The 16,140-nt window shown below is 38.9% G+C and overlaps 1 protein-coding gene across 2 annotated transcripts in view; it reads left to right on the forward strand.

Annotated features, from left to right (window-relative positions):
- The window catches only part of LOC111871329 (eukaryotic translation initiation factor 2 subunit 3), an 86,567-nt gene that overhangs the window by 15,098 nt on the left and 55,329 nt on the right, over nt 1-16,140 (forward strand). Inside the window, exons 3-4 of one of the 2 annotated variants that reach the window (XM_023864355.2) lie at nt 2,907-3,017; nt 7,347-9,510. In XM_023864355.2, coding sequence (XP_023720123.1) covers nt 2,907-3,017; nt 7,347-9,001 — 1,766 coding nt within the window. In that variant the 3' untranslated portion in view covers nt 9,002-9,510. Of the gene's footprint in view, nt 1-2,906; nt 3,018-7,346; nt 9,511-16,140 lie in introns of those variants that run through there. The other variant, XM_023864357.2, reaches the window with a different exon arrangement.

A 16,140-nucleotide genomic window follows, 5' to 3' on the forward strand; every position in this document is an offset into this window, starting at 1 on the left:
CCCCCCCCAGAGAAGTGAAGGGTTTTTTTCAGTGGTGATTGAAATGTGTTTTAGTAAATTTCATTAGATGCCACTGGAAGATAGGTAGCAAAAGGACTTGTGTTTAAAACAGCCTGCTATCATTTTGAGATTATCATTTTCCATATTTTTGAAGCACCTGATGTCACTAAACTTATTACAAATGGATTTATTATGGCGTGTGCATTGTTCTGGTGATGCTGCTGTTTCATCTTGCAAACTAATCTTCGGCAAAGAACCACTAATTCACCTGATTGTAGTTTACATTTTAGTTCTTTGAGGAGCATAGCTTGCTGTATGGCTGTAAATGAATGACAGCAAAAGTTTTTCATGCAGTGATTCAGTGAATTTTTGGTTGCCTTTACATTGGTTCAGACTTGTCTGTTGTAATTCACTGTTTGCAAGTGATATTTTCAGTTACATTATCAGTGAATATATCTTATAATTTTATAAATTGGTAGGTACTAGACATTCACAACAGTCACAGAAAAAAAGAATTTGAATTTAACCGCAAATAATAGTTGAGAGAAACTGTTCATATGTAGAAAGATGATGGTCACTGCTTACTTTTAGTTCTGATATTTTGCCGGTGTTCAACATTAGCTTCATACATAGATACTGGGTTTTTGGACTTTGTCCATTGTCGGGATTCTAAATAACTAAGATAAAACATAACGTTTCGGAAACTGGATCTGTTTTCATCCTCAGGTGAGGGAAGACACCTACTCTGTTGTGTTCCTCAGTGTTTTGTGACATCGGTTGTCCAGTGATTGAGGCTAGCTCTTTCTAAGGGACACAACAGAGTAGGTGTCTTCCCTCACCTGAGGCCAGAAACAGATCCAGTTTCCGAAACGTTATGTTTTTTCTTAGTTATTTAGAATCCGGACGATGGACAAAGTCCAAAAACCCAGTATCTCTCTGTGTTATACACCATCGTCAGAAACTTATAGTATCCAATTAGCTATATATTTTAGCAAATTGTACACACGTGTGCTCTCACAGAGACTGGTGTACCACTTACCCTGCCATGATACAGCTTATGAGATGTGAGCATTAAAGAACTTATTTTGACTCCTGGATGCAAATTTTTAAAATGAAGGTATAACTATTTCACATTCACTGCGGTAGTTGTTTCTGTTCATATGTTCTCTCGCCACTCCTTTAACTGATGTTTAATCTTTTTTGCCAGGCAATATTCTACTCCCTCACAGTTACAGAAACCTCTACAGTTCTGTTCAAAGTTTTCCCTGGTTTTGAGATTAAGTGAAGACATTGTCATTCCATGTGAAGCTGTATTGCTACCCTAGTTACAAACACTTGTAAAATTTCGTGAACTTTTGAAATATTCCCAGTCATAGTGAGAACAGTTACAAGTTTTATGTTCAAACTTTTTGAAGTCATTGAAGCTTAAATTATTTCCTTCAGTTGCTTTTATATAACAGCATCAGGTTACGTAGAAACTGCACTTGAATTGACATTTTCAGGAATGCAAAGAATTATTGTTTTTGCAGCATTTCAGTTCTTTTCATATTATGTAAGATTTGAGGCTTTCACGGCGGTGACTATGAAGAAAGCAGTCTTCTGGGATTTGGCACCGTGTATATGTGGTGTTAACCGACGTTTCGGAGGAACGTATCGCCCCCATCTTCAGGGTTGAAGAAAAAGTATAGGTAAATCTGCAAGCGACAACACCGTGAGACACGGTAACTCGGTCTGCTTTACCGTGTCTCACGGTGTTGTCGCTTGCAGATTTACTTATACTTTTTCTTCAACCCTGAAGATGGGGGCGATACGTTCCTCCGAAACGTCGGTTAACACCACATATACACGGTGCCAAATCCCAGAAGACTGCTTTCTTCTTTTCATATTGTTTGTAGGGTACTTACCCCTACCTAGTCTTTGCATTTGATGAATTATCTGCCATCTGATTGCAGACTTTCATTTGAAGATTGCATTGCAGTGATCTTGACAGGCTGATTGGTCTTGCCACTGTCATCATAATATTATTTGATGCATCACACTTAGTTTTGATGTCTTCTTATGGTACTTGTCACACACTTCATGATCACTATTTAATTGAGAAAGTTTTTCAGTCATCCAAGGAAGTATGTTTGGTAAGTTGTTTGTGACATTATGTCCACCTTGATTTACATTGCATAAGGTTGGTGATACAAGGTGCCATAATAGTTGCAAACACATTTAATCAAAAAAATGTTTAACGTAAATATCTTGTATACAGAACCGGAAAGGAACGTTTAGTACATGTGGTTATTTCAGATGACCATAGAACACTGCGCTGTAGAGTTTTCAGGTCAAAGCTGAGACTACATGCAACCTGCTCAGATCTGCTAACACTGCAGACACTGCATGACTTGTACCCATCAACTAAATGGTAAATGATGATGCAGTGCGTTAAAACGCTTAATTTTTTTTTGAAGAATTATTATTCAAGGCTATGAAGTAATAATCATAATGGCATATGACTTGTAAAATATTTGTTTTTGTAGTAAAACAATTTTTGTTAACCAAAATTAATGAATGTAAATAATTTAAAAGAAATGTGTTGCTTTAATTTGCTTTGAAAATAGAAATGAAGTGACTTGTCACAGTAAAACGCTTCACAAAACCTAGCCTCATTGAATTCCCATCTTGATATTTGTAGATGTCTAAAATGATAGCCACATGTACTGTATTTAAATACATATACCAAATTTTGAGAAGTACCAGGTATGAGGTCAGGTTTCAAGACTTTGAAATCAGAAGAGTGCTGAATATATCGATGTAATAGGACATTGGGAAGAGTATTTTATGAGCCTTTGAATGATCTCTGTGTTTCAGTAGGGTAAAAGTTATTTCTAGCATTCGGGCTGTTTCTTTTTTGTTATCAGGTACAATTGGTCATGTAGCCCATGGGAAATCTACAGTGGTGAAAGCTATTTCTGGCGTTCAGACTGTTCGTTTTAAAAATGAGTTGGAAAGGAACATTACCATTAAGTTAGGTAAGTAACATTTTTAGGTATATTAAGAATATATATTGAGTGTTGTATGTTATGCTGGGAACACATTTGTATTGATGTGAACTGTGTCTACAGAGGCTACTATAATATCTGTATCCCCCAGATGTTTACAGATATTCTGTTTGTCATATAGAAGTAACATACATTTTCATACAAGTGTTGATATGAGTTTGTAAACCTGTAAGTTCCTGTTGTCAAATTCAGTTCGAAAATCATCTTCAGATCCAATGTGAAATGGAGAATTTAAAAATAGAAAGATGCAGAAAAATACATTTGAGCTTTTAATTTATTATTTATTCTGATTCTGATATTATAATGTTTAGAAAACAAAAGTGTTCCTGAAGTATTAACATTTGAACATTAAAGAATGTTTGGTTCTACATAGTAACGAGAAAGTAGAGAAACTATGAACACTGTGCAGTTTCAGAAAGTATTTTTTTCCCCCTTGGCACTAAAGCCCCAGTTGGCCTAGGCTTACCTCCGTCAACTCTGTTCACTTCAGTTTTTCTAGATCTTACACATTCGGTAGGACTCCGTGGGCGTGTGATCAGCTCGTCGCAAGGCCTCTACCTGTATACAAACACAGAAAAATGCACACACACAAACTAAACATCCATGCCCTGAGTGGGATTCGAACCCACGATCCTGGTTTCCAAGCAAGTGAAGGCAGTACATGCCTTAGACTGCTCGGCTACTGTGACCTGCTTCAGAAAGTATTATAGACACTAAATGTCACTGATTGACATCAATTGACTCAATGGTTACTGTGAAATATGTGTGAACTGTGTCCCTGTGGAAGGCAACACATTTTGGTATGGTAAGATGATATTGAGTAAATACAGTGACAGCTATAAAATGTGATCTTTTATTTCACATTAACCAATTTCAATCTTGAATACTACTTGCTGATTATTGGAACTAGCTAATGATATTGTCAGCATCAGGCAGGCTAATGAACACTGTTTCTTCCTGTTAGAGGAAAAATTTGTTTATTGTGGATATTTCATTTGTAGGGTAAGGTTATGTTGTTAAGTCCTTTTGCAGTTGTCTCACTGATGTATTTCTTTTGAGACTGAACTGCTCATAGTTCATCACAGAAAACCTAAGAATTTTTTAACATTTCACATACTGGTATAGTCTTTTATGCATAGTGTGAAATTGTTCACATTATGCTGGCCTCCTCTCCCCTGCCAACATCCAGTGCTTGTACAGTCAGAAATGAGTACTTTGAGTCTTCCTTGGTTGAAGGGCGGCCAGCACATAAGACTGATAAACTCTCCACTGTCTGTGAGCCACTTGTCTAGAAATTTTGGGAGCCTCAACATCTCACAACCCTATGGGCTTCCATGGCCTGCTACAGGGATAGATTTACCTTTTACCTTTATAAAATGATATGTTCTTGGATGAGGCTGACACACTTCAAAAGTGAAGAGTGTTTTGAATATTCTGGTAACAAATAATTAAGTTATGCTGTATTTCTTGCCTTCCTGACATTAGTAATAACCTGGCACCCATGCCGGCTTCATGAGTGGGAAACCAACAAGTACAGTTCAGTTTAGAATTGTGGAAGTTCTTTATAGTGATAGATATTTGATACAAGTCTCATTGGATTAATTCTTCAGACAGCAGTAGAATAATATGGGATTGGGCAGATCATTTGCAGTTGATGAATTAGTGCAGCTTCAGGTGTAAAGTTTGTAAGGTAACTTGTAAATGTGTGATTTGAAGTCCTTATTGTGGTGACTGTGAACGTAACTGTCTTCTGGTATAGATGCGTGCCACTGTTTCAGAGGAATCTGCTGTTTCCATCTTAATTTCACATGGAAAATGGAGACAGTGAGTTCCTCCAAACCATTAGTACCTACAAGTATGTATCAGACTGCTTGGTCTCACATCCAGTAAGTTTGTAATCTTCCTGTAAACACAGCTGCATTTTGTGTCTTACTTCAGCATGCTGTAGTAATTGTAAAATAGAAGAGTCATGTAGAAGTGGCTCACATTTTGAGTTTGGACACGGTGTCATACTCTTACTAAATAGTTCATCATAGAAGAGAAAGTTTCCGATTCAATATATTAATTGTAAGGGAGTTAACAGCAAAGAAATTTTACCTTCTTTTTACCCCACAAACCCTGTCCCATCAGGGCTCAAAAGTGTTCCATTTCTGTAGCCTTTGGTGCATGTTATGGAATAGGTATTTCGTGCAGTCCTCTTAACCTTTAACGTACGGACTTTTAAATTGCCGGGAGCCCCCTGCGGCCGGTATTTAAATCACCCTGATTAATTAAATTTGCAAACCGTCAGAAAAAACCCATATTTTCCGTTCTATGCAACATAGAAATAAAAACTAAAAACAACCTGAAAGACAATACATTTTTCTACATGTACACAGAAGAGCAGTTTTTTACAAATGAAAATTAACTGTGATTATTTTGTCACGAATTGCAAAATATAATCTTTATTATATATGTCATGAAATTCCAAAGGACTTACCCGTTGTTTATTCTTCAGCCTTGAATCATGGTGATATTGTAAATATAATCACACTATATACTCGTACAATAATATTTTGTTCAGACTGTACGCGAGTTTGAACTGCGTCACTTCACAGTTTACGATAACTCACACTCGATGCGCGTGTACTACTTGTTGAAGCAGTCCAACATTCTCGAAGCAGCCGAACCCACACAGCGCAACGTGACACTTTACATGCTTCTGCACTTCTTATTCTGAGAACAAATACGTCTTAGTTTCCCTTTGGTTGGCCAGTGTTGTGAATGTTTCACCTCCAGTCGACTCATTTGGGCCCCCTGATAAATTTGGCCATCCCCCGAGAAACACCACTGACCGTGATATTCGGGTTGTGCGATTGAAGAATCGTCTTGGGGGAGGGGGGTTTCTAGCAAAATCGAATAAATTGTGTTGATTGACAAAGTGACACTCCCACCTGTTGGTAATATTCGCAAAATAATGATGCAAAGTAAGTATAATACTAGTCGAAAAGAGTGCCAGTCTGACGCATACTGAAAGTCGCAGTGGTGAAGATGCCTTTACTCACAAAGTAATACTGGCTCATTGGGTTTATACCTCTTCCAAGACACAAAATAAAAATGATATACAAAGAAATATATGACAGTCTGACATTGACTTTCTAACTGATAAAGAAATATTAGACAATCCGACACTGACTTCCTGACTGATAATTCGCCACTGAAAACCAATCCTTGAATGCTTCAGACTTCCTTGAAGGCTTTGCAAGCGCTCTTATGCAAGCACCGATAAATATTTCCTCATCAGTTCTCGCAACAAAGCTGGGCTATATTTGGCTGAGCAGGTCATAAACAGTCATATCTAAACGTAAATAGTATCGGAACCAGTACCGTGATAAATAATTTCTTTGTACAGAGCTAAGGAATGAACCACTGACATGACCTCACGTAGGTTTGTTTTGGTTTCCAACCCAAGGTCAAACTGCCAGCACTCCCAAAGAGAGGATGTGTCCTGCGACGTGTACACAGGTCATTGGCCAACTCCGGTTACTGCTTGCTACGTGTATACGTGACATTCGGCCGTTAAAGGTTAATGACAGATAACATACTTTGTCTTACAGTCTGTCATCTTACTTGTCTAAGTATCTGGATATTTGGAGTTTCTCAAGCTTGAAGTCATGTGATTGAATATTTAATCATGTAGTAAATCTTTCATATGGATCTCGGTAATTGTTGATTTTGATGACCTTATTCAATAATTGTGTTATTCATATTCCATAAGTTGCTTGTAGCATGAACCCATTCAAATACCAGTTGAGACATTCTTCCTGTAAACGTGGCCTGCAATAACAGTTTTTCCAACGTGTACAGCAAGGAGGAATGTAGTAACAGCTGAAAATTTTGAGCACTGAAATTTAATTACTTCATTCTTATTGGTGATAAAATAAAGTTGTTCCTGTGCGTAAGCACCACATTGGAGGTACACACCTCAGCACCTCTGCATTGTGATAAGGGTTGGTAGGACAGCTTCATGATTCAGTTGCTTCACAAATGCAGAGAACCCTTCAGCTTTTGAAGTACTGTGTTTCTACCTACATAAATTGTAAAAAGAAACTATTACCTAGTTAAATTGAGCGTGTACCCAGTGAAATTATATCGTGGGATGAAGTCCTTTCTCTGCACTCACTGAATATGCATTTGTAAGGAAGATATCTTAATGCTCAAACTGTGATTGCCTCTGAAGCTGGACATATTTTCAGTTGTGTATTTATTATATTTGTTGGGTTCAACTGAAGAGAAACACCAGCAATTTTACAATTCCAGGAGTCCTCAAGCCTGAGACTGAGGGGAGCTTGGAAAGAGAGATGTCCGCAGCTGAGGTTGAACCTGTGTCCATAACAGATGGGGACTGTGTCATCATTTCGAGAAAATTGAAGAACAGTGTCACAGTGAAGCCCAAGAACATACGCAAGGTGAAAGCTAACAGTGTTGAGTGTAGTTTGGAGTTGAGTGCAGGGAAAGGTAGGAAAAAACAGAGAGTGTCTGTAGAATCTGAATGCGAGGAAGGTGAGCCAGTCTATGAGGTGGAGAGAATTTTAGATCACCGTAAAGATAAGAATGGAAAAATTATTTATCTGGTGAAATGGAAAGGGTGGCCCACAGAAAATAGTACATGGGAACCTGAAGAGAACCTCACTAATTGTAAGCATACACTGAAAAATTATCATGCAAAATTTAAAAGACAGAGAGTAGAACCCACCTCCCATGGATTACCAACATCGGAAGATGTGGAGAACTTCAAAAAAAGTCTTGGGCAACCAACTAAAGGAATGTTGGAAAGCCTCATGAAGACTTTTTCAGGGAGGGGATTTCTCAAGTACACAGTGCCCAAGGAGAAAGACATAGACAAGAAAATTGTTGAATTACTAAAATTACCTTATGATAAGAGGAAACCACAATTGGTACAAAAAATAAAGGATGCACTCATGGTCCGAGAATTTCATTTCAGACGGTTGGAACAGCTGGCAAACCTCCGGGTGTTTGAAATGGAAATGAATTGCCTATCGACAGATAAGGCTTGTATAACTGTGGAAAATGAAGTGGATCTTGAGGAGGCACCAACCAATTTTATATATTTAAATGACTATCTGCCTGGAGAAGGTGTCACCATTCCTGAGGACCCACCGGTTGGCTGTGACTGTCAGCTGATCTGCAGTGTTAACTCTGTAAATTGTTGCAGTAAACAGTCTGGATCTACTTTTGCATATGGTCCTGATAAGCGTCTCATTGTTCCTGTGGGCACTCCTATATATGAATGCAACAAGCGTTGTAAGTGCAGTCCAAATTGTTTAAACAGGGTAGTTCAAAATGGACGTACAGTACAGCTATGCGTGTTCCGAACAGCATCTGGTTGTGGCTGGGGAGTGAAAGCATTGGAAGCTATTAAGAAGGATTCATTTGTTTGTGAGTACGTGGGTGAAGTGATTAAGAATGAAGAGGCAGAGAAAAGGGGGAAAATATATGATGCAGAGGGCAAAACTTATCTGTTTGATTTAGATTATAATGATAGCGAACAAAATCCATTCACAGTAGATGCTGCAGTATATGGGAACATTTCTCATTTTATAAATCACTCATGTGAACCAAACCTTGCAGTGTTTGCTGTGTGGATCAATTGCTTGGAGCCTAATTTGCCGAAACTTGCCCTGTTTGCCACAAGAAATATAAGAGAAGGGGAAGAAATAACTTTTGATTATATGTGCCAATCTTTAAAGGGGAACAGTAATTCATCCCAAAATTCAGAGTTAATTTCTGAAAGTGCTGTCTTGCCATACACATCTCCATTGCGTGCACGTCTCACCCTGCCCACCAGTGATAATTTAGAGAACTGTTTACCAGGATCTTCAGAATGTGATGAAACTGCTTCCAAAACTCGTTGCAAATGTGGAGCTAAAAAGTGTCGGAAGTACCTGTTTTAACCTATGTTTTTCCTCCATCAGCTGCACTTTATTTCCACTGATTCATGTGGATTTGTTAAGTGATAGTATGTCAGTACATGAATACTACTTGAAGTCACATGAGCTTCAGTAGTGTTATACAGAGGCCTGCAAACATGTGGCAGGAGGTCAGTTTGTACAGTTATCATCATAGTTGCTTTTCTGTTTTCTGCTTCATACTTTCCAGAATTCTTTCTCGTATTCATCTTTCACCCATCATAGAATCATTCCGAAGCTAGCAAGTACTTCTGGTAATTAAATTAGCAGATTATGGCATAAGGTTTATTATGTAAGGTATGCCAAATTAGGTTTTCCATTTTCAGTCAAAGTGCTGGCGCATTTCACAAGAAAAAGTCCTGTGTTTTGGCCACCTTTATCTTAATATGTTATAATTGTTGCTGTTTTGTCATTGCTGTATGGGTGAAGCTTTGTGCTGCTTGAGTAGCAGCAGTTGTATATGTTTGTTTTAATTATAAGATAATCTCAAGGTACGATAGTGGTGTTTATTAATCCTTGCACGTCAAGCCTAGTACTACAGGCTGTACAAAAATTAAGTTGTTTTTATGAAATCAGATAATGTGTATATCAGAATTATGAGATAGGCAGAAATTGTTGCGAATGAAATGTTTTGTATAATTTTGTCATCTCTTAGAATTCATATGAATGACATGCAATTGGAAACTAACCAATTAGCAGTCATGACTGAATCTGTCAGCTCAAGAACTCGATTCAGAAGTCATTGTGCACTGGTAAGAACATAAATATATTTCCTATGGTGAACAAGAGATTTATAACAAATGTTAGAAGTGATCTCCATATGCTTGTAGACCAGCATCTGCCCATTTCATCTATGTGGTCAAGACATATTAGTTCTGCAATGGAATATTCTTAATGGCCAGACGTCCTTTGAAATTATCTGTTCACCAAACGCACCACAAAAGCGCATAGAGACATGAGCCATGGGCACTGTAGGGCTGCCCTGTTGGAAGCAGCCGCAGGTGAACAACCTGATAATCCAGATTAAATGCCAGCCACACCCAGCTATTTTAGGAGTTGACGTACCCAAACAAATGGAACCACAATTCATCTCTGAAAAAGTATAACCTCCAGAATATTTTCTTCAGTAAAAAAGTGTCACATCCAGAATATTTTCTTCAGTAGTGATAAGGAAGTCCTTAAGCCATTAGCAACATTGCACACACTGCAAATTGTTACATTCTTTCAGTTCATCCAGTGATTGTACCTACTACAGGTGCAGATGCACTGTTTTTAAGTGCTTTTTGTGTTGATCAATGTGAGACACCTGCTTGCTGCAACAGTTTGCCAGATACTTTGTTGAACATTGCATTGTTCCATCAGAGATATCCAGTACTTTGTCCTCCATTAACAGTCTTGATGTGCAGGATCTTGGCACATTAACAAGCCTCCCTGAACTTGTTAGCCTTCTGGCACTCTGTGTTGGGGTATGGTGTGTAAGGTTCAGGACCCAGTATTGTAAACTTGTTTGGCCTTTTCTGTGCATTCACCTCTATAGTGAAACACTATTCCACCATAAATGCTTTGGCCTCAAGTGAAAGCAGCATTTTCACAATGGTTATGGCCATCCAAACAGCCCACTGGCTGTGGCTCAACTAACTGAGTGATGCTAATGGTCAAGGTCATGCAGTCATGTGATACATATGAGCATGTGTGACTTTTCACTTTCCCTGTATAAATGAACTTTGTGTGTGTGTGTGACTGAATATGATTATGTATATACTAAAGTTGAAATCGAGATGACAGGTACCTTGGTTTGTCATGCAGCAGTGTAACCTGTCAACTTGATACACTACTAAGAGGGAGCAGTGAGTTCCAGTAAATCAGAAACAGTGTGATGCTGATTGGTTCAATTCTCAGCATGTGTTAACAGTACTCCTGTCACCTGCCTCTGATTTTTAACCTAGAATTGTTTGAAGCTTGACACAGTTCAACTTGTACATAGAAATTCTGTGCATAGTTTGTTTTGTTATTATAGGAGAACAGTTAATGTTGTGTATACTGTAAGTCTGAAGATATGGATGTAGGTGTTGGTTAAGCTTTTTAAATTATGTATTATGTTCAGGTATGACAAAATATGCACAATTTAATATTTTATTCTCATGCTTTCAATTGCTGGAAGGAAGGACACATACAATCATGAGGGGTTCTACAACACAACACATGTAATAATAATTAATTATATAAGTATGTGCCAAAAATTACAGTACTGAAATGAAAAGACAAACAGTATTACCTTGTTGTCATCTGTGAGTTTATTTCTCCTTAAAGAAACTAACATACACACTATTAGCATGTTGATTTACCACGGTATGCATAATGTAAGTTTTCGAAGTGTGCACCGCCTCGCTGTAGACAGTGTTCATATTGTTCATGCAGATTCTCAGTCATATCCCACCATAAAGGTTGCTGCAGACTCCTGCAAAAGGAGACAATATGCTTGTGTAATGCAGGCACAGTTCTTGGTGAATCTTCACAGTTGAACACACACTCCTTTAACATTCCCCACAAGTAGGCATCAGGTGGTGTAAGATCGGGGGAATGGGACGGGTATGGGAAGTCAGTACCATGTGAAATGATTCATCCTGGAAAGTTTTCCTGCAGCATGGCTAGAGATTCTTGAGTCGTATGGCTGGTCGCCCCATCCTGTTGATACCACTGTCTATTCATGTGAAGGTTGCATGACAGAACCTTATGAAATCCTGAAGAAATGGTCCGATCACCATGTCCCTGTAGCGTTCTTGGGTGACGGTAAGAGCATTGCCTTCCTCACCCTCAATGAAATAGTTGCCTAATATACCGTGTGCTGAGACAGCACACCGTATTGTCACACATGTACTATGTTGCAGTTTCTGGACGATAACATCTGGCCGCTCAAAACCAGAGAAGTGAGTAGTCTGGCGATTGATGTACCTGTCCAAGTGAATGTGACTTTCATTGGAGAACCACACATTCCTAAAGAAATCCTGGATCCTCGTACACAATGGCCAAAAATGTTCCACATACCTGTATCCGGTATGGAAATCCACCAGTGTTCTTAAACAACAGGCGAATGGTCGTATCGCTGTTTCAAGGCCGTTCATCGTAGACTTTGTCGGGGCGAATGCAGCACCTGCTGAAGAACATGTGCATGGTTCTCTTTTGTTGAAACAGTTACTGGTCGACCAGACTTTCCCTTCCGTTGACACAGTACACTACCAGAATGGCGAAATTTCACAACAATAGACAGCATAACTGTGTTAATTCGTGCTGTCTTATTAAATGTCTCTTGGAATTGTTCTGTCACCTTTTTCAAACTCGATCCCCCTTCACGACCACTTCCATATGAGTGGAAATAATACTCAACTATGAATAGTTTTCCCTCCATTGAGAGACCCATTTCCAATAACAACTGCACAACACAACTTCCTTTTCACTGCTGGGAACATGTGCGGCTGGAGCTATGTCCCGTCGACAAACGCACATGCGCATTCAAGTCTCATGAGTTTTCAGTACTGCAATTTTTGGAGCATGCTGTATTTAGCTGACTGCATAATCTGCCTGTAGAGGCCATCTTCAGCCATTTTAGTACTACATTTCCTATCTGCTTTCTGCTGATCCTCTTCAGTGGCTGATACTTGTCATATTGTTTTCCCTAGATGAAATGGGATGGTGTGGTAAAGTGGAATACATGGTAGGTGTAGAATGGATAATAGCAATGTAATTGCAGAAAAGATAAAAATAAATTCATATAAAAGGTAAGTATTTGGCATGCAGAAGCAATATAAATTGTAAAATATGAAAGTTACAGTGGTTCAAATTTTTTAATGTTGAATGTTTGTTATTTCTAGTACTAGATTACAGATTGTGGGTGAAGGTGGGTGGTCGTTAATTACATATGATGAAAGATTGACTGCATGTTGTAGTTAGAACCATGAATTTTTTGTCATGTTAAGTTTGGTGTGTGCTATACCTTCCAGGAGTATGGTGATTTCTTCCCAGGCTGTAGAGCCGCCTGTTATAATTTGATCTCTGTGTTACATGTATAGTCATGGCAGATGTATGTGTAGAATTTTGTATACTGTGCCATGGAAGTTCCACACATATTACATGTAACAGTTTTAACCATTGTAATTTTTAAACACTACAGTTTGTATCACCAGTGCATACTTAATTTCCTTTTATATTAACTTATTTATGTCTTTTCCACAATTACATTGCTGTGTGGGATGTCATTATATGAAGAGACAACCACTTGTTGATCTGTTCTATAAATTTTTTGTTGTTATAGCACAGTATACATAGACGAACTTGAGTTTGAAGAATTGAAGAATAATAATAACAATAGTGAACTCTGTAACACCTTGAACGTTGTATTGAAACGCAACACTGAACTAGAATTGTAGATTAACAATCAACAATCAAATTCCTTCCGTCAAATGTGACACTTTTTTAAGTTTTCCACCTCGTCACCACCTGCCTTACATGTTTCGGCTCACCACGGAGCCATCATCAGAGGCATTTATAGTAGAAAAAGAAATCACCAACACACAAAACTTCACTTTGTCCAAGATAGCCACGTTCCAGTNAGGCAGGTGGCAGGCAGGTGGTGACGAGGTGGAAAACTTAAAAAAGTGTCACATTTGACGGAAGGAATTTGATTGTTAATTGGTTAGTGTGACGGACCAGAATGAAAGACCTTAAAAAAAGAATTGTAGAGCTGTAGAACTCTAGAACTGTAAACTTCCAAAGTCAAAAGTCACATTGCGACTGATGGTTAGTCAGTCAGTAAGTGTTGGTGTCGAGCCGCATCTGGGGCTCATGATCAGATATTATTACCATTTGACAGTTACGGTCTTATTTTTGTGGGGTGCCCTCTCTGATGAGAGGATGGGTCTGTCTTTTGCATATGCTGCTGGCCCTTGCCAGCGCAGTCTTTCTTGGGTCTGAGTCACTTGGGACTCACGACTGTATTTTACTGTCTCAGATTTGAGACTTCCCTTTTCATCGCCTCCTACAACTCACAGGGTCACAGTGGAGGTATTCAGCCCCTCCTCTACACAGAGGTGGGGTCATTAAACTTCCAAGTCCAAATCACATTGCGACACAGTCAGTAAGTCTTGATGACAAGATATATATTACTGTTTGACAGTTACGGTCTTGCTTTTGTGGGGTGCCCTTTCTAACGACTGGGCGGGTCTGTCGTTTACATGTGCTGCTTGTCCTTGCCAGCGCAGTCTTTTTCGGGTCGGAGTCACATGGGGCTCTTGGCCATATTTTACTGTCTCAGATTTGAGACTTCCCCTTTTATTGCCTCCTACAACTCGCAGGGTCATGGTGGATATATTTGACCCCACCTCCACACGGGCTCATTAAACTCAAAGTCAAAGTCACATTGTAACTGACAGTCGGTCAGTATGTCTGTTGGGGCTCATGACAAGATGTTTCTTCTTATATGAAAGTTACTGTCCTGTCCATTTGGGGCGCCCTCTGACGAGAGGTCGGGTCTGTCATTTGTCAGTCATAGCCTGTCTTAGTAAGTCCATTGTCAGTATTTACATATATTTACAAATTTAATCTTACTTTCTAATTCGATGTGCAATATGTATGATATATATATATATATATACACACACACAGTAGAACTCGGTTATAACGTCATCAAAGGGACCTAAAAATAGTGTCGTTATAAACGAATGTCGTAACCGAAATGGGCGCTTCCACAGTAGCCTTATGTTAGTCACGTAAAAATCTACCAAAAACCGAGTTAAAATGTTGCATTTTTTAGTGAAATATGTAGTTAGGCACAGACTAACGTAACATTAACATGGAATTGCCCAAATGTGTAATATCAAAGACATATTACAGCGCTTTTCACTGACAATACACACCGCACTAATACTGTATATTAAAGGTAGGCCTACTCACCAAATTACAGTAGATTACATCAATTGTTGTGCCTTACTGTACCTAGATACGAGTACAGTAATCAGTTATCTTCATCTGTTTCCTGTTACTTGCCCAATACATACTTTCTAAATTACGTTCAGTGTCCATAATTTTTGTCACAATTTCACTGGTGCCTCCCATGGATTCATAAAACAAGTTCGCAACCCTAATGGCTTCAAGCGCATCACTCACAGTAGGGATGGAGACTTCGGAACATTCTTCTCCTCCCTCCTCATCTTCCTCCTCTGTATCCTTCTTCACTTCCGATACAATATCGTCGTCTGTTTGTGCCTCCGTTGTAACAATGTCGTCGTCTATTGTTGCATATGCCTCATAGTCATACTGACCTAGTTCATCACAATTGACTTTATGCAACCATTCTGTTAAAGGTAAATCATCGTCATTATTGGTGTCGTCCTCATTCTCAGTGCCATTCAATCCCTGAGTTGATAAGATTCCCGCATGCCGGAAGCAGTTCTGAATTGTTTTTGTAGTTACTCGTCTCCATGCTTTTTCAGTGAATCGTATTGCGTCCAGCAGTGTTGCCGCCAACACACTTCTCTCCCTTAAATTTCAGTGTCCTGTCAGGTGTCAATCAAAAGAAAATGCCGGTCTCATCGGCATTAAAGACATCCTTGTCTGCATATCCTTTACGTATACTGGGCCACACGGCAGTAAGCCATTCAGTTGTATTTCAGTTGTATTCGGTATTTACACCCCTGGCTTCACCACTCACTTTACTGAATGTAATGTTGTGACGCAACTTGAACCTATCAATCCATCCAGCACTACACACGAATTCTTCATCCTTCAACTTTTTTGCGAATTCTTCACCTTTCACCATAAGAAGAGGGCCACTAACTGGTACGTTATCACTTCTTTGCTGCTTAAACCATTTAAGCAGCGCTTCATCGACATCACTCTGTTCAGGCTTACGCAATCGCTTTATTCTCGACCCATTTTGTTCAAATGTTCTATTTCTCCATATCGTTTGTACTGTAGAATTCACCAAACCAAATTCGCAGCATACATCAGCTTTTTTCCTTCCATTTTCTATTTCACGAATCACTTTAACTTTCTCTTCAATGCTTAAAACTTTCCTTTTCATTGCCATGTTTTCGCTACTGCACTTCTCTGGGTTTAGGCAGGAACACTAT

This window comes from Cryptotermes secundus, unplaced genomic scaffold, assembly GCF_002891405.2.
Source record: "Cryptotermes secundus unplaced genomic scaffold, Csec_1.0 scaffold1346, whole genome shotgun sequence".
NCBI lineage: Eukaryota > Metazoa > Arthropoda > Insecta > Blattodea > Kalotermitidae > Cryptotermes > Cryptotermes secundus.